Source organism: Zootoca vivipara, chromosome 3, assembly GCF_965207765.1.
Source record: "Zootoca vivipara chromosome 3, rZooViv2.hap1.1, whole genome shotgun sequence".
Classification (NCBI taxonomy): domain Eukaryota; kingdom Metazoa; phylum Chordata; class Lepidosauria; order Squamata; family Lacertidae; genus Zootoca; species Zootoca vivipara.
Window position 1 is genome coordinate 12,569,293 of NC_142586.1, and position 20,812 is coordinate 12,590,104.

General features: G+C 43.7%; 1 protein-coding gene across 2 annotated transcripts in view; it reads left to right on the forward strand.

Moving 5' to 3' along the window:
• SNAP25 (synaptosome associated protein 25) overlaps positions 1–2,947 on the forward strand; it is a 76,166-nt gene extending 73,219 nt beyond the window's left edge. Inside the window, exons 7-8 of one of the 2 annotated variants that reach the window (XM_035110082.3) lie at positions 24–168; positions 1,779–2,947. In XM_035110082.3, coding sequence (XP_034965973.1) covers positions 24–168; positions 1,779–1,847 — 214 coding nt within the window. In that variant the 3' untranslated portion in view covers positions 1,848–2,947. The remainder of the gene's footprint in view (positions 1–23; positions 169–1,778) is intronic. The other variant, XM_088665597.1, reaches the window with a different exon arrangement.
• The last annotated feature ends 17,865 nt before the right edge of the window (positions 2,948–20,812 follow it).

The following is a 20,812-nucleotide window of genomic DNA, read 5'->3' on the forward strand; positions in this document are numbered from 1 at the left end:
CTTTACTCCTTACTACTCGACAGGGTAACAAATGATGCCCGAGAAGGTGAGATGGATGAAAATCTGGAACAGGTCAGTGGCATCATTGGAAATCTCCGTCACATGGCCCTGGATATGGGCAATGAGATTGACACACAGAACCGCCAAATTGACAGGATCATGGAGAAGGTAAGGGCTGGCCTGCTGTTGATACCCTATATTCCTTGTTCTGATAATGATAATAAGGTTTTTTTCTGGATCAAAATGATGTGGGGGTTTTTTCCCCAGTTTGTGGGGTTGTAGGGGGCAAAACATTTAGCTTCCATGCTAAAATGATGGGCGCAGGGACTTCCCTTTTAGCAGTATATAAAGGCTTCAAGGCATAAGCCTCATGGCATTTTCATGAAATTTGCATGTGGTGGTGTTTCTGGTCTAGATAGATACTTCTAGGCCAGCCTTTCTCAGCCTTGGGTTCCCAGATCATAGATTTGTAGACTTGAAAGGGACCCTGAGGGTCATCTAGTCCAGCCTCCTACAAGGCAGGAATCTCAACTAAAATATCCATGACAGATGGCCATCCAACATCTGCTTTAAAACTTCCAATAAAGGAGAGTTCTCAACCTTCCAGAAGTCTTTGGTTGCCTCAGAAGATAATTCCTCCATGATGCGTATAGGACTAGGTATCAAAAGATTAAGTCAGAAAAATGACAGGTATCTCACCATGCGCAAAAGACAGGAATGTAAGATTGAGACTGCCACAAATGCACACCTTCAGGGAATGAAATCTGCAGCTAGGCAATTTTCTTCATCTAGTAACTGAATGTAGAGACAGATTTTCACTGGGCTAGAGAATAAGTACAGCAATGTTATCTTTTCAATGCCCAGCTGCACCATTTGTTAAGGGAACTGGAATGGCCTCTTTCAATCCAAATATAAAATGCATCATGCTTTATCCTGAAATTTTGGAACTCCTCATCACTGCAGAAGACTTTTTTACACTTGTACACAGTAGCTATCAATAAGTGGAAAGTTCAACTCATCCAAATGCGAATTTGGCTTTAGTGTCTGCTCTGCACGTATCTAGAATCACAGAATCACAGAATCTAGAATTGTAGAGTTGGAAGGGACCTCAAGGGTCATCTAGTCCAAACCCTCAGGTAAAGCATCCATGGCTGATCCAACCTCTGCTTAAAAACCTCCAAGGAGAGTCCATTACCTTCTGAGGGAGCCTGTTCCACTGTCAAACAGCTCTTACTGCCAGAAGGTTCTTCCTGGTGTTTAGTCGGAATCTCCGTTCTTGTAACTTGAAGCAGAGCAGGAGAAAACAAGCTTGCTCCATATTCCATGCAGCAGCCCTTGAGATATTTCAAGATGGCTATCACACCTCCTCTCAATCTCCTTTGTACCAGACTAAACATACCCAGCTCCCTCAACTGTTCCTCACAAGGCTCCATTTCCAGACCCTCGCTCATCTTGGTCCCCAGATGTTCTTGAACCTTAACTCCCATCGCCCGTGACACTAGCTAGGAATGATAGGAGTTGTAGCCCAACAATTTCTCGGAACCCAAGGTTGAGAAAGGCTGCTCTAAGCAAATAAAGATGGTGGTTGGCTCGTTGTTCGCCAGCACTGAACTTTTAGTGCACCCAGTTGCCCTCTAAGCAACCTGGGTCATCCCCAGGTAGACTGGACTGGAATATTACTCAGGATAAACTTCAGCCAACTCTGATCTGGGAAACAGTTGCTCTGTTGCACCTACTTCACAATTACATCCCTCTCTCTCTCTCTCTCCCCCATCTAGGCTGTTTCCAACAAAACCAGGATTGATGAGGCCAATCAACGTGCAACAAAAATGCTGGGCAGTGGTTAGATGTGCCCCTGTGCTTGTTCTCCTCCTAAACACTGTCTGCAAGGGCAGCACTTTCATGCTTTTTTTTTCATGGTATTTACCAACTAGGTTTGCACACATGCACATATCAAAAAAAAACCACACACCACAACAACCACCCCACCCCTCTCTCTGCTCTCCCAGACCAGCCCATATCCCAGTTGTAAATGTTGTCCTGTGTAGGTTGTCAGCTTTCCAAAAAGGATACTTGTAAATTATTCTCTTCCAGATCTCTTCCTTTCCAAAGGTTGTATATAGTACTGATTCGATGGCTATAGCTCATGACAACGTTCGATATATTTGTTGGATTTCTATTGCCCCCCTCCCTCCCCTCTCCCCGCATTTCTTTCTGTCTGTCTGTTTTTGGTTGGTGAGGTTTTTTTAAACAACAACAACAACAACTTTACGATGTTTTTTGCTGAATGACAAAAAATGTAGGAATGCTCAACGTGCTGTTAAACTTTTAACTATACAGTATTGTTCTTGTAAAACTGTTAACATTCCACAGAACCACCCGCAAGAGTATTTTCTTTGGGTGTCATGTCGTTTAAGCACTTAAGAATTTGGTGTTTTCTCTCTCTCTCTCTCTCTCTATCTCAGTTCTCCATCGCTCTCTCCATTGGTCATTATGAGTTCATTGACTAGACAGTGTGGAATTCTATAAGTTATAACAAGCATTGCACTAAAAAAATAATAATATTAATAAATAAAAAGTGACGTGATTTTATGCATTTATTGCATGAGAAATAGACTTTTAGACTCCTTAACATAAGTGAGACTTTTCCATGGCAGTAGCAACATCGACGACGGCAAAAAAGAAAATTTTAAAATTAGCATGCTTCGTACTGGGACACTGTCAGGACTATGTTATAATACCAGCAAGTTTGTAGTAGTGCCATTTATTTCTTCTTGTCAATATATATATATTATATTATATTATAAATATAAATATAAATATATATAGTTATGAGCCATGTTCGTTTCTTTTCTTTTCTTTTTTCCCTTACTTTTAATTTCAAAAGAGATGGATTTGGCACTCATTTAACCATTGCCAGTGAATTAAATGTTTGGCTGATACTATTGTCAAGGACAAAAAAATACTAAAAAATGAAGAAAAAAGCATCAACAAAAAAGAAATAAGTGTAATATATATAGTTTGTCTGCTGCTTTCAAAGAACGTCTTTTTTCGGGGGGGAGGGAATGGCTATCATATGAAATGTTGCAGAGAAATGTAATTTTTATAAGGCTCTCTCTATCTTTCTAGCTACTCTCTCTCTCTCTCTCTCTCTCTCTCTCTCTCTCTCTCTCTCTCTCTCCTCTCTATCTTTCCATTTCTCTCCCCCCACCCCAATGTGGTTTGTTATTGGTACAAGTCTCTGTTTGCTTACCTAGAGCTATGCACACCAAAATCACTGCGATGTTTAGTAGCTGTTATTAATTAAAAAACAAAAACAAAACAAAAAATAACCTACATGAATGAAAATCTAGATAAAACTGTGAGATTAAATATAGTTGCCGCATGTACTATGAAATTCCTTCTGTCTCCTGTCAGTTTGTGACGTGATTGACATTTTGTAGCTAGTTTAAAAATATTAAAAATTGTAGACCCTCCGAAAGCTTTTCTTAATCTGTTTTTGTTGGCTGCTCATACCTTGTTATTCCCCACCCATCAGGATAGAAAGGGATTCTGTGCCGAGCAGGTGGCCCAAGTGATTCTGAGCAAACAGCCTGCTTCCCGAAATGCAATGGAAATTTTGTGTTTGAGGCGAGCAGCGAAAATAGTCCTGCCCTGCAGATCTGTGGCATCCCTGCAGCCGTAGGATATTTCAGTTCTCCCTCTGTGAGGGTAGAAAGAGAGAAGGAGATGCTGCTACGCTGGGCTCCTCGCCACCTCCATGGAATCTCCCCTAGAGTGTGCCAGGAGATGTCTTGCCAAATGCAAGGTGCTTCTTTTGAAATGAGATTCAGAAGCAATACAAAACACAAGTGAGTGAGAAGATTAAAGATTTCATTGTAAACAGCAAGCAATATATACATACCAAGCAAGTGCTTCATTCTGCCACTGGAAAGCCCTCAAGAAGCAGTAAAGTAACTCCCCCAGGTAGCCTCAGTTGGCACGGCCCCGCGACCAATTGATCTGTGCCATAGCTGCCAAGTCTCCCGTTTATCACGGGAAATCCCCGTATTTAAACCCGTTTCCCGCTGTTATCCCGAATAGAGAAAAATCCCGTAAATCCCCTGGATTTCCTACCTGCCAGGTAGGCTCCTTCTATGCATGTCTGGACATGCGCAGAACCGATTTCGGGTGCCGCTCTGCCCATGTCTGGGCACCGGAAATTGGGCAGAGCGGCACCGGAAGTCGCTTCTACGCATGTCCAGACATGCATAGAAGCGACTTCCGGTGCTGCGCCGCTGCTGATCCCAGATTTTTCTTACTGGGAGTTGGAGGGTATGATCTGTGCACGAACCTCTCCCTAACTCTGCCCCAAACCATCCAATTTATAGCTAGTTAGCCTGTGTTGCTTGCCCAACTGGCTACAGTGGTACCTCGCAAGACGAATGCCCTGCAAGACGAATTTTTTGCAAGACGAATGCATCTTGCAATCTGATGGTGACTCGCAAGACGAATTTATTTTGTGAAAAATTCATCTTGCGAATCGCGGTTTCCCATTGAAATTTAATTAATGCGTTCCTATGGGCAAAAAAAGAAATTTCAATGCATTCCTATGGGAAACCGTGATTCACAAGATGAATTTTTCGCAGAATGAATTGACTCGTGGAACGAATTAAATTCGTCTTGCGAGGTACCACTCTACGTGCAGATCATTAATTAGCGGCTACATGCAGATTATTCATTACTGGCTATGTGCAGAATTATTCCTTAGCCACCCCCTCCCAGTGCCTCACTTTCCCCAAACAATGTCCAACATCAAAGAAGTTACCTAGCACTATCCCTTCCTCCCAATTGATTAGGACATTAAAGGCTTTTCTCATGCCATCTAATAACATAGCAAGGGATAAGAAGGGGGGGAGGAACAGAGGCAGGAAGGGTAACCATGTCAGATCACTAACTCCTCGAAATACAATTGATCTTCTGGATAGGTTGCCCATACAACTCGGTGAAGGCATAGATCCAAAACAAGCAAAACACACTGTTGCAAAAGTTGGATGCCACCCCCAATCTCTGCCAAGCTGTGACAAGTTTCTAGGGAGTCCAGGCAATCCCCAAGGGTCAGTATCCCTGAGAGAATCAAGATGCAGCAGAGGCTGTCATAGCTTTAAGAAATAGGATTCATTCACATATTGTCATGGACTGGTTGGATGCAGAAGAATGGGGGGGGTGCAGCTGGGGAAGCCCAAGAGAAGAAGGCTCAGGGTTCAGAGCCCAGGGAATGGTGGTGGGATGACGGTGAATTGTAAGAGGGAGAAGACTGAGAAGAGGAGTTGTTGGAAGCTGAAGGGGTAACTGGGCTTAGTGAGCTGGGGGAGTCTGTGGCAGAGAGAAGTCCAGAATCAGAGGCAGAAGCTGAAGCAGGAGAGTGGGTTGAGGGAGGCCAAGAGGCAGAGATGAATCCAGTTGGTGAAGATTCATAGGTATCTCCTCCTGCTGTGACAAGCTCCCCTCCACCCTGGTCTCTCAGAACTAGAAGAGGCAGGAAAAGAGTGGTGGAGGCTCCTCCCCCTCCCAGCCTTTCTTCCTCTGACCACTCATCATTGTCCCACCACCAGTCCGCAAGCTCTGAGCCTTCTTCTCTTGGGGGTTCCCCAGCTGGGTTCTCCCACCATTCCTCTGCACCCTACCAGTCCATGACCCACATTTTCACCTGAATTTAGATGGAGGGAGTACAGATCTTATATCATGGTCATCCCCAGAGGGGCTTGTTCCCCACAATAGTGCAGTTCATGAGTGCAAGGCATCTCTCCCAGTCGATATCTTGCAGTACCAATAGCCTTCAATCTTTACGTGGTCTGCCAAAAACCCTCCGCAATTTTCAAGTGCTCCATAAGGTGTTTGGTAACCACTGATTTAAGGCATGCTGAGTCATAGAATAATAGAATTGTAGAGTTGGAGGGGACCACAAGGATCATCTAAATCCAACCCAAATCTTTTGTCCAACTTTTGTCTGAACCCACAACAATCAGATTAAGAGTCTAGTGCTCTCCCAACTGAGGTGTCAATGGCCTGTATTATTTCTTAATGGCCCTACCTTAGCCAGGTCATTTTAGTTAGGCTAGCCCAGGAATTCCTCTGCAGTTAGTATTCTCCCTTCATATCCCGAATAACCAAAATCTTATAATTTCTCTCCGCTATTTACTAATAGACTCCGTTACCTCCTAGCTGTATCGATACACTAGACCTGAATCGTTAACACGAATAGAAATCATTAATATTGCAGTAACTGAAATAAATAAGATTTTGGAACGCAGATACAAAAAAAAACAATCGTCAAACCATCAAATCTAGCACCCCAGGAGGAGGGCACCTAAATTATTTAATTTGGTATTTGAATGATAGGATTTTAGTAATTGTATTATAATTTGGCATTGTGATAATGAGACTATCATTGGGTGGGAATTGAAAACTAATAAAGCTTATTATCATCAATACACTAGACCTGAATTCTACCCTCTTGGGTGTTAGGGGAGGAATGCAGGAAAGATCAAAGGAGCACAAGGATGCTCTGACCTCACTTCCGCTTTGCCAGCACAAGCAAAGCAGGGTGTAAGGACAGGAAATTCTCTCTCCCACCCTGTCTTTTATGGTTGTGGCCTGAATCGTGAGGATTCCAGTCAACAAAGTGTGGAGTTGCAGGACTCACCGGAAATGTGGACCTTCTAGGAAGAGATAGAGAAAGGAAGAGATGGGGCATCAGGCTGGTCTTTGTGGGGAGGTGGGCAAGGACAAGGGAAAGCTGGAAGGGGGAAAGTAGAAGGGCTAGTTACGCTGGCTGCTGTTTTTGCTGTCCACAATGAACAGATAATCTTCACAAGCCCCTCTCCTTTCATGCCTTTGAAAGGCTCTGCTTTACAGATTGCAGAAAGAAGAGTTTTTGACAAGTAGTGAAGCAATTTAAGCAACGGAACCAGCAATGCTTTTCTGCAGGGATGGAGGAAATGGGACCACCTCCTATTAGCCCTAGCCTGCATGGCAAATGATCAGCAATTGTGGGGATTGTAGTTCAGCAACATTTGGAGGGCCATGCAGGCTCCCAATTCCTGCTTTGATGCTCTCACATGATGGGTTGCAGGTGGCGCTGTGGCATAGCTGTCAAGTTTTCCCTTTTCTCGCGAGGACGCCTATTCAGCATAAGGGAATTTCCCTTACAAAAAGGGAGAACTTGACAGCTATGCGCTGTGGTCTAAACCACTGAGCCTCTTGGGCTTGCCGATTGGAAGGTCAGCGGTTCGAATCCGCATGACGGAGTGAGCTCCCGTTGCTCTGTCCCAGCTCCTGCCAACCTAGCAGTTCAAAAGCACACCAGTGCTACTAGAAAAATAGGTACCGCTGTTGCAGGAAAGCAAACGGCGTTTCCGTGCGCTCTGGTTTCCATCACGGTGTTCTGTTATGCCAGAAGCGGTTTAGTCATGCTGGCCACATGACCCGGAAAGCTGTCTGTGGACAAACACCAGCTCCCTCGGCCTGAAAGTGAGATGAGCGCCGCAATCCCTTAGTCGCCTTTGACTGGACTGGAATCATTATTCTTTGTGGAAAGAAGAAAAGAAAACCAATAAAAAAATTATCCCCCCCAAAAGGGTTAACCTTCCTTTGGCTGCGTTCTTGTAAAGGCAAGATCTAAAAGGAAAGGAAACAGGCGAACAGCTGGAATTGAGGAATCAGCATTCTAGAGATACTAAATAGCAAATAACATTCCAGTCAACCCTGACCTCTGGTCTCTTGTTTCCTGTTTTGATCGTCTGCCTTCTGCGCAGAGGCAACGTGGTTTGTACTTTGTGTGGCGCAAACAGGGAGAGGAGGGCATTGGACTCCCATCCATTAAAGGCTGAGCTGAAAATATACCCAAGTGGGGGCTCTTAAATGAAGCTCTTCAAAGAAAGTGCAGGATTAGACTGGATTAGCTGCCAACGTCACAGAGCCACACACAGAATGAGTTATGTAATGCGATTCTCTCGACTGCAGTTCCTGAGAATGATAGAAATGGAAGGGAACCTTGTGTGGTTTCACTTAATGGGATGCACAACAGAACTAAGCAAGAACAGGACCAAGAGGGGGGAAAGGATATTTTGACAGGATGTTTCCCCAAAAGCTCACTCCCATTCAAGTGTGTGTCATTGTTATTGGCATCCATATGTCTCAAAGGACTGCGACCTCCCCAGGGCACAAGTCTAGGCAGTGTCTAGTCTAAGGAGGTTCTGGGCTACCCAAAAGATAAGTCCCCTCTCTCAGCCTCGCTGATGTGATCCAAGGGAGAGCAAAGCAGGATGTCTGGCAAACGTCCGATTTAGGAACTCAACTCATGATTTGTATCGGGTTAACTCCTGAGCCTTTTCTTCTCCCACAGGTATTCTGCAAGGCACTGGAGGTTTAGAACCACAGTTTTCCTTCTCCTAGATGTCAGGGTGACATTTTGGCCAAAAACCCTACGTTGTGCAATTCACTCAAAGGCTGGCAAATGCCCCCTCCCCCGAAACTATTAGCAGTGAAAATGCCACATTTCACGATAGGCCCTAAAATGAGTCATCGGCGCCCTGTCACTGTTTCGGCAAAAATTCTGACTTTGTCTGATTCACTCGAAAATGATGCCAAACACCTGCAAATTGCCCCCTGCAATATCTGGCGCTGCAAACAGTGCATTTCCAGGTAGGCCAAAAAACGAGCCCTTGGTGGGTCAAGGTTTTTGCCAAAATTCTGACGTAGTCTGATTCAATCGAAAAACCATGCCAAACACCTGCAAATTGCCCCCTGCAATGTTTGGCACTGCCATTCTTCTTTAGTTGGGACCTCACTCGTTTCCCATTTGGGAGCTAATAAAACACGGGCCACAGTAGTGGCATACATAAATAATCTTTTTTTTGGACACCTGGGAACTTCTGGGAATCATCTCCAACTGAAAGGACTCTGGTTATTTTGGGAAAGTACTTTCAAAGATTTTTTCCCCAACTCCACCACATATGATAGAACATACCCTCAACCTCATTGCGTCTCCAGCACTTATCAAACTACATTTTCTGGACCAGCAGGCCCATAAAAATGATGGACTGCCCCAACACACCAGTCCTGAACATAGTAATGAGCAACCAGCGGAAACTCCGAGAAGTTCTGGGTTAAGTCCCTAGCATTTTCAGCTACGAAGATGTCAAAGCTGGGAAATCCCAAGCTAATACCAAATGTATTGCTCTGCTTTCCTTTGCACCACATTAGTGAGGTCAAGAGGCAGGTCTTGTTGTCTGGGCAGCCCAGGATCTCCATATACCCTGCCTAGGCTCGTCCCCAGAGAGGTCACTTTGGAGCTGCTAACACAGCAAAAGCAATACAGGAGGCCGCAGTTATTGGCCTCTGCAGCCACAGCAGGCGCTGTGATTCCCCAGCGGTTTGACTTCACCCTTGAAAGTGCACTCCATTGTCTCTCAAGACAGGCGGAGGCCAACAACCAACTTGCCATTGCAAAATTTAGAAAACTGCCAATTTTGAAGAACGGCCATGTTTCTACTCCAAGTAGACTTGCTAAAAGGTATAAGACTGAGTTACATAAGCGCTGGAGATGTACTGAGGTTGAGGGTATGTTTTGTCGTATGCAGCAGACTTGAAAAAGGGTAAAAGAGTATTGGGAAATGATCCATAATCCCCCAAAACAGTCCTTTTCATTGGGGATAATTTAGACTGAAATTCCCAGGTGTTAAAAAAAGGTTATTTATGGCTTGTAGCTTCATTTAAACATGGGCTTATGGTTTGTTCTTCCCAAATAAATTACGAGCAACATTTGCTTTCTACCCCTAGATTATTTGGAGATAATCAAGCCATGAAGCCAGGTTTGAACAACACAACAAACTGGACTCTTATGGTGTGGCAGAGCAAGAGGGAGGGAGGAACACCACAGAGTTTTTGCACCAATATACTGCTTGTTTATATTAAACCTGGGTTTGTTTCAAACCCTGGTTTAATGTGGCATGCAAACCAGGGCATTATGAATCCATAGAATCATAGAGTTGGATGAGACCACAAGGGCCATCCAGTCCAACCCCCTGCCAAGCAGGAAACACCATCAAAACATTCCAGACAGATGGCTGTCAAGCCTCCGCTTCAAGACCTCCAAAGAAGGAGACTCCACCACACTCCTTGGCAGCAAAGTCCACTGCCGAACAGCTCTTACTGTCAGGAAGTTCTTCCTAATGTTTAGCTGGAATCTTCTTTATTGTAACTTGAATCCAAACTGTAAAAGAAAGATACTGACGCTTTACTGGGTCTTTTACTCATTGTAACACTTTAAAATCTTTACCACAAGCTCACCCCCCCCCTTTAACTAAGCTTCTATTCTGTCCTAAAAATAATCTGTCTATTTTTTTCCTGGGAGAGAGGATCTTTTCATGTGATTATGATAAAACCAAATGCATTTGCTTTCTCTGTACAGAAATAATCCTCTTGGCTAAGGCTCAGAATCGAGTCGTGTCTCCGCTTCCCTCGGTTATTTGCAGAAATCTATTTCTTGCACATCCTGAAATTGCATTTTTGAGGCCTAGCCATTGCCACCGGGTTTTTGCTTTGCCCAGAGCCAGAGTCAAAGATGTTACAAATCTGCAAAATGTCTACAAGGCCTCATGGGAGAAAAGGGGGAAGGATGAGTTCTAAGCAGATTTGCACGTTTATTTTCCAGTTCTGACATATGCAATTGAGTCTTGCCACCTTCTTAAATGCTTTGACGGCTGCTGTGTGTGAACAAAGCTGCCTAAATTCTCATTTATTTGGGGGAAAGCAGAAGGCAGGCTAATCCTGTTTTATGGATGTTTTGAGAAATCTAGCCTATTAGAATTGAGGGGTGTGTTCAAATGAGCAGGGTTATTGAGATTCTAGCCTTTTACAACCGTCACAAAAAGACTTTCTAAGCGGTCTAAAGCCCATGCCTAACCGTGAAGCAGTAGAGGCAGGGGCATAGCATCAGGGGGGCACTGCTGCTGCTGGGGCGTTGGCCCTGGGTGAATTTGAGGGGGGGCTGCTGCTCACAGCACCCACCCCCAGCCAGCCCTGCGCCACTTGCAAGGCTGGGACGTAGAATCATAGAATCAGAGAGTTGGAAGAGACCACAAGGGCCATCCAGTCCAACCCCCTGCCAAGCAGGAAACACCATTAAAGCATTCTTGACATATACCTGTCAAGCCTCTGCTTAAAGACCTCCAAAGGAGACTCCAAAACACTCCTTGGTAGCAAATTCCACTGTCGAACAGCTCTTACTGTTCGGAAGTTCTTCCTAATGTTTAGGTGGAATCTTCTTTCTTGTAGTTTGAATCCATTGCTCCGTGTCCGCTTCTCTGGAGCAGCAGAAAACAACCTTTCTCCCTCCTCTATATGACATCCTTTTATATATTTGAACATGGCTATCATATGACCCCTTAACCTTCTCTTCTTCAGGGTAAACATACCCAGCTCCCTAAGCCGTTCCTCATAAGGCATTGTTTCCAGGCCTTTGACCATTTTGGTTGCCCGCTTCTGGACACGTTCCAGCTTGTCAGTATCCTTCTTGAACTGTGGTGCCCAGAACTGGACACAGTACTCCAGGTGAGGTCTGACCAGAGCAGAATACAGTGGTACTATTACTTCCCTTGATCTAGACACTATACCGTACTCCTATTGATGCAGCCCAGAATTGCATTGGCTTTTTTAGCTGCTGCATCACACTGTTGACTCATGTCAAGTTTGTGGTCTACCAAGACTCCTAGATCCTTTTCACATGTATTGCTCTCAAGGCAGGTGTCTCCCATCCTGTATTTGTGCCTTTCATTTTTTTATTTTTATTTTGCCCAAGTGTAGTACTTTACATTTCTCCTTGTTAAAATTCATCTTGTTTGCTTTGGCCCAGTTGTCCAATCTGTTAAGGTCATTTTGAAATGTGATCCTGTCCTCTGGGGTATTAGCCACCCCTCCCAATTTGGTGTCATCTGCAAACTTGCTCAGGATGCTCTCAAGCCCATCATTGATAAAGACTGGGCCCAAGACAGAACGCAACACATAACTGCAACGAAAATGATTATTCCCCGCTCCCCCGCCCAAGTGTTAGCTGATGCTGTTCAATTAATGGTTAGCACCCAAGGAGGAGAATTTGATTTATTTTGTATTTAAAGGTGATTCTGCCTCATTTGTGCTTTTCTGGAAAAACACACAAACCGAAACACAGCCAGTCGTCAAAATCCACACTTCTCTGAATTTTGCAATGCAGTTCTGCAGCCAAGGAATGTTTCTCAAAATGCATACGCCAGAGGGAAGTTTGCATAAATATATATAAAAGATGCAAACATGTTTTATACTAGGGGAAGTTGCTTTGAGTCTTAGGCAAAAATGCATGCAAAATGTTTATATTCAGGGGACATAGCACTAAAATGCTGTTTAATTTTCGTGTGGACTTCTTTAAAAAAATCACAAACTGATTTGGAGAACTGAATTGAAGATTGGGAAAACAGAGAAAAACTGAAATGGAGAAATTAAGGCTGAGGAAATAAGGACTGGATCAGAAATATGGAGAAAGAGAGGTGCCCCCCCCCAAAAAAAATTCCAGTTTAAATTACCTGCTCTCTATGTAATTTACCCCTTGTTAAAGTTTCACCTCAAGTAAATAATTGCCTTGACCCAGTACCCTGAAGCAAGCTTCTTTAAAAATCTCCAGACCTAATCCAATTGATGAATATGGCTCATCCTTGCGGACATTTAATCTGCTCCACTTCTATATAAAGAATGCCTCAGTAATTCGAGTCAATGAGGTCTCATTCTTACTCTCTTGGCAAATTTGTCTCTGAGCTTTGCTATTTCAGATTACAGAAGAGAGCTCACAGGATTGAATTCTTCCCCGCAGTGAGAAAGGTAAAAGACCATTCCCTGCATGCAGAAAATTAAATATCAAGGGGAGATATTTGCAACGATAAAGTCACCGCAATCCCATGCCCACAGAATTCTAATATATATAATTTTATTTTATAATTTTCAGGGCTATTCTAAAGTGCCCTGAGAAGCCTCTTTTGCAGATGAAAAGAACTTTTGAGAAATTGGAGGACAGATTTTGGCGTACCAGTGGAACACATCTCCACTTGCATATAGCAAGGCTGGTCTGCCCACAGAAATAGCATGCAATACCATATAGCTGCCCGTAATGGAGGGCTTAGAGAAGAATCTAGTTGGGAAGCTATATAAGAACTTTATTGTCTTGCTGACTGAAGGACAGAGCAACAACAGGAAACTCTTGACTCTATCCAGCGCCACCTAGTGGCAAAGCTATATAACAACACTATCCACACAGTGCAAATGTCAGCAGTAAAAACACCTATCAGCGGTTTGATAGGGGATGTCCACATTTGTCCATTGCATGTGAGGATCTCTGAACTGAACAAAAATGGAAAACGAGTAAGGTCCCAACCAAAGAAGAATGGCAACTTAAACTGTTGGAATATGCACAGCTTGCAGACCTAACATATAGAACAAGAGTACAAGAAGAACATACGTTTAAAGAAGATTGGAAAATGTTTATTGAATATAAGGGGGGAAATTGTGTACACTTGAAAACGTTGGCAGCATGAAGATAAATTCAACAGTGTAAATAAGTTTTGATGGATGTAATAATGGAATACTGAATGGTTTAGTTTATATAAAATACACAGGGATTTATGCTATGCAAAATGAACCATGGAAAGAGAAGGAGTCATTGAGATTGTAAGGTTTTCTCAATGAACATTCTAAATTGCAAAACAGAAAATTTAATAAAAATTATATATATACCACATTTTTCCATGTATAAGACTAGTTTTTCCCCTAAAAAATAACATGGGGGCGTCCTATAGACGAAAAAATTCAGTGTGTGTGTGTGTGTGTGTGTGTGTGTGTGTATGTGTGTATATATATATATATATATATATATATATATATATATATATATATATATATAGGATCTCTGAACATTACTCCCCTTCCTTTTATTTATTTGAGGAGATATTAGTTTTATCTTAGAGCAGTTTCCTGGTACTCAGCTCAAAATAGGCTGTTCTTGCTGCTTTCTCTGGGTATGTTTTATTATTTTACTTACCCTGCTGTTACATGACGAATAGGATTGCAACACAGTCAGTAATTAAAGCCAGCAATATCCTCTTGGCAGGGCGACCCAGCCTCGCAAAGCCGCGCTGGGAGGGTGGTGTGAGAATGACGTCATGTGCCCTTCAATCACAGCCGCGACCCCAAGGGCCTGGGATCGAAGTGCGCATGGCTTCTCATGCCATCCTTCTCTTGCTGCCCTCCTCAAAGCCGCCCTGAGCATCACATCTTTATCAACGACTTGGATGATGGGCTTGAGGGCATCCTGAGCAAGTTTGCAAATGACACCAAATTGGGAGGGGTGGCTAATACCTCAGAGGACAGGATCACACTTCAAAATGACCTTAACAGATTGGACAACTGGGCCAAAGCAAACAAGATGAATTTTAACAAGGAAAAATGTAAAGTACTACACTTGGGCAAAAAAATAAAAAATGAAGCATAGCATCTAGATCAAGGGATAGCCATGTTCAAATATATAAAAGGATGTCATATAGAGGAGGGAGAAAGGTTGTTTTCTGCTGCTCCAGAGAAGCGGACACGGAGCAATGGATTCAAACTACAAGAAAGAAGATTCCACCTAAACATTAGGAAGAACTTCCTGACAGTAAGAGCTGTTCGGCAGTGGGATTTGCTACCAAGTGTAATTTGTCCGGACACTGAGGTCCAGCTCCGAGGGCCTTCTGCCGGTTCCCTCACTGCGAGAAGTGAGGTTACAGGGAACCAGTCAGAGGACCTTCTCGGTAGTGGCACCCACCCTGTGGAACAGCCTCCTATCAGATGTCAAGGAAATAAACAACTACCTGACTTTTGGAAGACATCTGAAGGCTTAGGGAAGGTTTAGGGAAGTTTTTTAATGTTTGATGTTTTATTGTATTTTGAATATTTTGTTGGAAGCTGCACAGAGTGGCTGGAGAAACCAAGCCAGATGGGCGGGGTATAAATATTATTATTACTATTACTATTATTATACTGAACTCATGGGCTACTGGCTGAGAGCCAGCAGACAGCAAAATTACATTAATAGAACAAAATAGCTGCAGGAGAGCAGCAACAAAATAGCAAGCAAGATCAGCCAATATTGGTGGACTAGCCTAAGAAAATGGCTGCATGACTTGGCTCTCATGGAGTCAGTCAGGGCCACACCCACCTCCCAGATCACATGCAGGGGGAATAAGGAATGTTGCATTTGACTGTAACAGTGGATTACATCCCACAAGAAACGGATGATTTCTCAGCAGTAAAAGTGGAGGAGGGAGACAAGGGAGGAAAAAAAAAAGCATTTTCTTCCACTGCTTCTTCTTTTAAGGAGTTAACTGGAGCTGAAATCACACCGTCCGGTAGAGAAGCGTTAAGCAATTCTCGACATGTACTAATGGTAATAGGATATCAATAATTTAGGAAATTAATCTCTTGGCGAGCGATCTCCCCAACTCTACATGTCAAAAGGAAGCAGTGACACCTGCTGTTTACCGAGCACATCTAAAGCACACTTTGGGGTTCCTCCCCAGCCCTCGGTTTAGTAGCCATTTTTAATTAAGCAGATGGCCACAGAGCTCTCCTAAGGTTCCCAGTGAACAGAGCTATGCTTTTGCGCTAGCGAGGGGGAAAGCCTTCTGTGCAAATATTTGGTTTCAGCTTCAAATGCAAACATGCAAACACCCTGTCATTGCACCCGCCGGTGCTAATTGCTCAGCACATAATAATAATAATAATAATAATAATAATAATAATAATAATAATAATAATTCGCCGTTTTCAGCCTCCAGAGAAGATACAGAAGCAGGGTGCGGAAATCAATGCATTGAATTGGTGCTTATGAGACTGGCAAATAGCACTCCAGACTCATCCCGGACCCTGCGAGAGGGTAAACATATCCACACACGTATATTGGTACAATTCGCACAACAAATATGAAATCTGTTTAATAAATGGCAAAGTTCCATTGTGGATTTTTATCCGATTCCATTGAGATAGGTTCGCTCCCGGCCCAGGGGGGGGGGGGATCAGCTTTCAGTTGAGGATGATCACAATCTTCTTTAAAGAGCAAACCTAAAACTGCAAACACATTTTGTGATGTGGGTATGTTTTGCAATATCTTTTTTCCTCCCACTTGGGGGTGAAGGCAAAGGGTGGACAAATAGCAGATAGGCAGAAAGTTTCTCAGGCATTTCCCTGTTTTCCTGCAGGTTCCCAGAGGCAGCGGATGCTGGTCTATTAGGGCGAATGAAGCCCTGCCCCACCAAGATCAGTCTGCCCTCACTTGCCTGCCAGCCTGAGCAGGGCAGAGGGTGGCACTGAATGTCAGCTGCCTCCTTCCTAGTCTCAGTGCTGCCTTTGTATAATGAAACAAGGAGGAGGATGGAAACAAATGCAAAATGAGTTTGCCCTTCCTATCATGGGCTTTAGTTTCACTTGTTGCTTCCTCCTCCTCGCTTTCTTTCCCACCCCCTAAATTTTATTCACCGTATTTTGCGCTCCATAGGATGTACCTGACTATAGGACGCACCTAGTTTTTCAGAGGAGGAAAACAAGAAAAAAAAATTTGCTTTCTTGTATTGTCCTAGGCATAGCAGCCAACGCCTAGAGGCCTTTGCCTCCCCCCATTAAATACTTGAGGGAGCTTACTTTGCAAAGGGGGGAAGCTCCATTTTTTAAGGATCAGCTCAAAGTTGTGCAACTTTTTTTGGAAATGTGAAAAGCCCCATTTTGGGGGGGGGGGTCCAGCTCAGAGCTGTGCATCTTTTTTGCAAAGGGGGAAAGCTCCATTTTTTAGAATCAGCTCAAAGTTGCTGAGTTTCCTTGCAAAGGGAAAAAATCCTGTTTTCATGGGGTTCAACTCGCAGTTCTGCAGCTTCTCTAGGAAAGGGACCCATTTCTACAGTTTCCAGACAATCTAATCAACCAGTTATATGTCTCCCTCTGCAGACAACAATTGAGGCCTAGGCAAGGGGCCGGGAGGGGCCGGGAAGGGAGCTAGCTCCCTTACCTCCCTCTCAGATCTCTTGCAATCAGCTGCTGAGCGGGTTCCTTTCTCTTTCCCTCTTGTTAGCCTTTAGCTCTTTATTTTTTAAAAAAGCATGATCTGTCTTTAGCCCCTGGGCAATTCAGCTCCAGGGACCACACATCCACTCCATAAGACGCACAGAAACTTCCTCTTACTTTTTAGGAGGAAAAAATGTGTCTTATGGAAAGAAAAATACAGTGTGCTTTTCAGGTTTATACATTTCACGACCTAAACTGTACAGTGGTCCCTTGGTTCTCAAACACCTTGGTACTCAAACAACTTGCAACCCAAACACTGCAAACTTTTTGCGAACTTTTTTCAAAAGCCGAACGTGCTCCGATTTGCATGCCACACCTCCGTTTTGAGTGTTATGCTCAGGTCTGTCTGTTTTTGCTATTTATTTTGCGTTTTTGTTTTTGCGGCACTCATTTGGTTTTTGTGACTGTGTGGAACCCAGTTCAGCTACTGATGGATTGATTGTGTGACTGAAGTACATTGTTTATTGCTTTCATTTTATGGATCAATGGTCTTGTTGGATAGTAAAATTCATGTTAAATTCATGATTTAGGGATAGTTTTTAAAAGTCTGGAACGGATTAATCCATTTTGCATTATTTTCTATGGGAAAGCACTCCTTGGTTTTGGAACGCTTTGGTTTTGGAACAGACTTCTGGAATGGATTAAGTTTGAGAACAAAGGTACCACTGTACAGAACTACCTAAACTGTAATAGAAACTTATTCATGTATGCTACTACAGCAGCAAGAAGGTTAAGGGTAAAGGTAAAGGGGCCCCTGACCATCAGGTCCAGTCGTGTCCCACTCTGGGGTTGCGGCGCTCATCTCGCTCTTTAGGCCGAGGAAGCCAGCGTTTGTCCGCAGACAGCTTCCGGGTCATGTGGCCAGCATGACAAAGCTGCTTCTGGTGAATCAGCAGCGCACGGAAACGCTGTTTACCTTCCCGCCAGAGTGTTACCTATTTATCTACTTGCACTTTGATGTGCTTTCGAACTGCTAGGTGGGCAGGAGCTGGGACCGAGCAACGGGAGCTCACCCTGTCATGGGGGTTCGAACCGCCGACCTTCTGATCAGCAAGCCCTAGACTCTATGGATACAAAAAATTATGGAATATGCAGAAATGGCGAAACTTACCAGAAGAATAAGAAATCAAGATAAAAAACTTTTTATAAAAGAGTGGAAATGGTTTCTTGAATATTTACAGATAAATTGTAAATTGTAGATAAAAACATTGGCAGGATTTTTGTGATAACCTGTAGTTTCCTAGGAGTATACATTTAAAGAAGATAAATAAATAAATAAATAATGAGCAAACTAAGTTAATTTGCATATGCAGAAGATATTAAGAATAAATTTAAGGAACTGCAGAAAGAGGAGGAAGTCAAGTTTTGAAATGTCAAAAGGATTGTAAAGTCAGTGAAATGTATAAACCTAAAATGTATAGTTTGTTAATTTTTTAAAAAAAGGTGGATGAGGACTGAGCATGCTCAGTGGGCACAGAATCCTGACTGGCAGTTGGCGGACCAAAAACGGGCAGGGAGGTGCAATAGAATGTGTAGCACTCCGCCTTACAACAGATTGTTGCAAATCCTACTTGTATCAATCATTTCCGACCTTATCATTGCCTTCTGTATCATCAGGAGCTAGCATTTTTTGGGTGTGTGTGTGTGTGTCCAGATATCCATATTTTTACAGCCTCTCTAACTCCCCAAACGATAAGGGCTTTTCACCTGACATTTTCTAAGACATTTTCAGAAATTCCAGACATGCAACTTTAATCTAGATTCACTCCGTTCCCCGCACACAAACACCCCCAAAATTCTATCTAGTGGGGAGCACCTCCCCTTTGCAGGAGAAGTAGGTTGCTTACTCACAGCTACTAAAATTGTTGGTCAAAAAAAGAGAAAGTGGGAAGGGAAGATCCAAGTGCTGAGAAGATCCAGACTTAATTATATGCTTCGATTTGAATCACACAAAGTGGTGTCTTACTCTTGCTTCCTTTATTCAAATCGAAAGAAACATGAGACAAAAAGTTTCCCTGCGTGAGTAATTCAGACCTAGTTTACGGTAAGGGACGCTGAAAGCAACTTGTCCCATGTAGGCAGAAAACTAGTCTTTGCAAGAACTGTTTGATCTTGCTTGGGAATTGGAAGTGTGGCAGGTGGGGGGATGGAGATGGGGAGATATTTTCAAAGGATGGACCACACAGTGAAGTGGGGCGTTTGTAAGTGGCGTCCTGAGAAAGAGGGAAGAGGAAGCCCTATTGTCCTAAACTTTACCAGCCAGCAGTTGGAAGATCTGCCATGCTTGGTGGAAATCTGAGCTTTTGCAAAAGACAGAACAGTTCCAAGGTTGCAAAAACTAAATCTGCACCTCCATCAAACAGGCCAGTTGGGACTGGGAATCCTCGGGGACCATGAAATGTTGAGTGCCTGATGAAAAAGAAGAACAGAAAGAGAAAAGGGGGTAGAATAAACTTCCAGGTTGACTGGCAGGGCCCAAGTGTCAGCTTGTAACATGGTACCGCTCCCTATTTATTTTATTTATTGAATTTATATACACCGCCCTATACCTGCAGGTCTCATATTGGGCTTTTGTACGATGCCCAAAATACCTCCCCACTCTGGTTTGGCTTACATAATAGTCTGAAGAAGAAGCCTAGTTTCATACAAACAAGGAAAAGTAGGAACTGCTGAAGAGACAGCAGTCACTTTGCGATTCTTCTGGCTGTGCTGAGAGTTCCTGACATTTTTCATTGCAAAATCATCATCCCCCCCAATGTCTATTTCTCTGTCGAGGTCACACTCGACAGAAAACAAACAAACAGGTAGACAGCTGAACTGTTCTTTGAAAAATTGGAGACCTGTTTAAATATCTCTGTTGCATAACCTTCTTACGTTTCTGGCTGACTGATTTGTACCGATAGCTAGACATGGGAGTGCTTCTGTGTGTGTGCAAACCTCAAAAAGCAGCACTGGCATTCAGTGTCCCTGGGATCGGGGCCCTTTTAGGGCGCTTTGTACCCCGCCTCTCTCCTCATGCCTTTGCACAAGTTTCTCTAGCACTAGTAGTTCTCAAGAGAACATGTCACCTAGGGAATAAGACCTCTCCGTCTCTGAAGCAACAAATCCTAGATTATCTTCTGCACAAGCACACACTGTACGTTCCAGGAAAGGACCCGGGCCAGCAACTCACTGTTCAGAAGTCTGAGCACGTTCTGCTCTAGCACTAGCTTCTGACTCCAGCAAACCTCACAAGGTCCTTGCAATACAAATATTAAGACAGGGAAGTTTCCACTGATATCTTCAAGTGCAAGCTACATTACAACCAGCTCATTCCCCAGCGCGATGGTTTCCCTCTTACTCCACATCACTTCCCCAACACTCTTGGTGACTTGCAGATTGCATCCTCAGAATGACATAAATAAAAGTGGGGGAGCAGTGCAAGCTCCAGGATTTGGGGTGCCCTCTGGCATGGTACCCTTCCCCTAACCAGGAGGTTAGACCGGTGGTTCCCAACCTTTTTTTGACCATGCCCCACCTAAGCATCTCTAAAATCCTGATGCCCCCTCCCGAGACATAAAGGTAAAGGGCCCCCTGACCATCAGGTCCAGTCGTGTCCGACTCTGTGGTTGCGGCGCTCATCTCGCTCTATAGGCCGAGGGAGCCGGCGTTAAAGCTG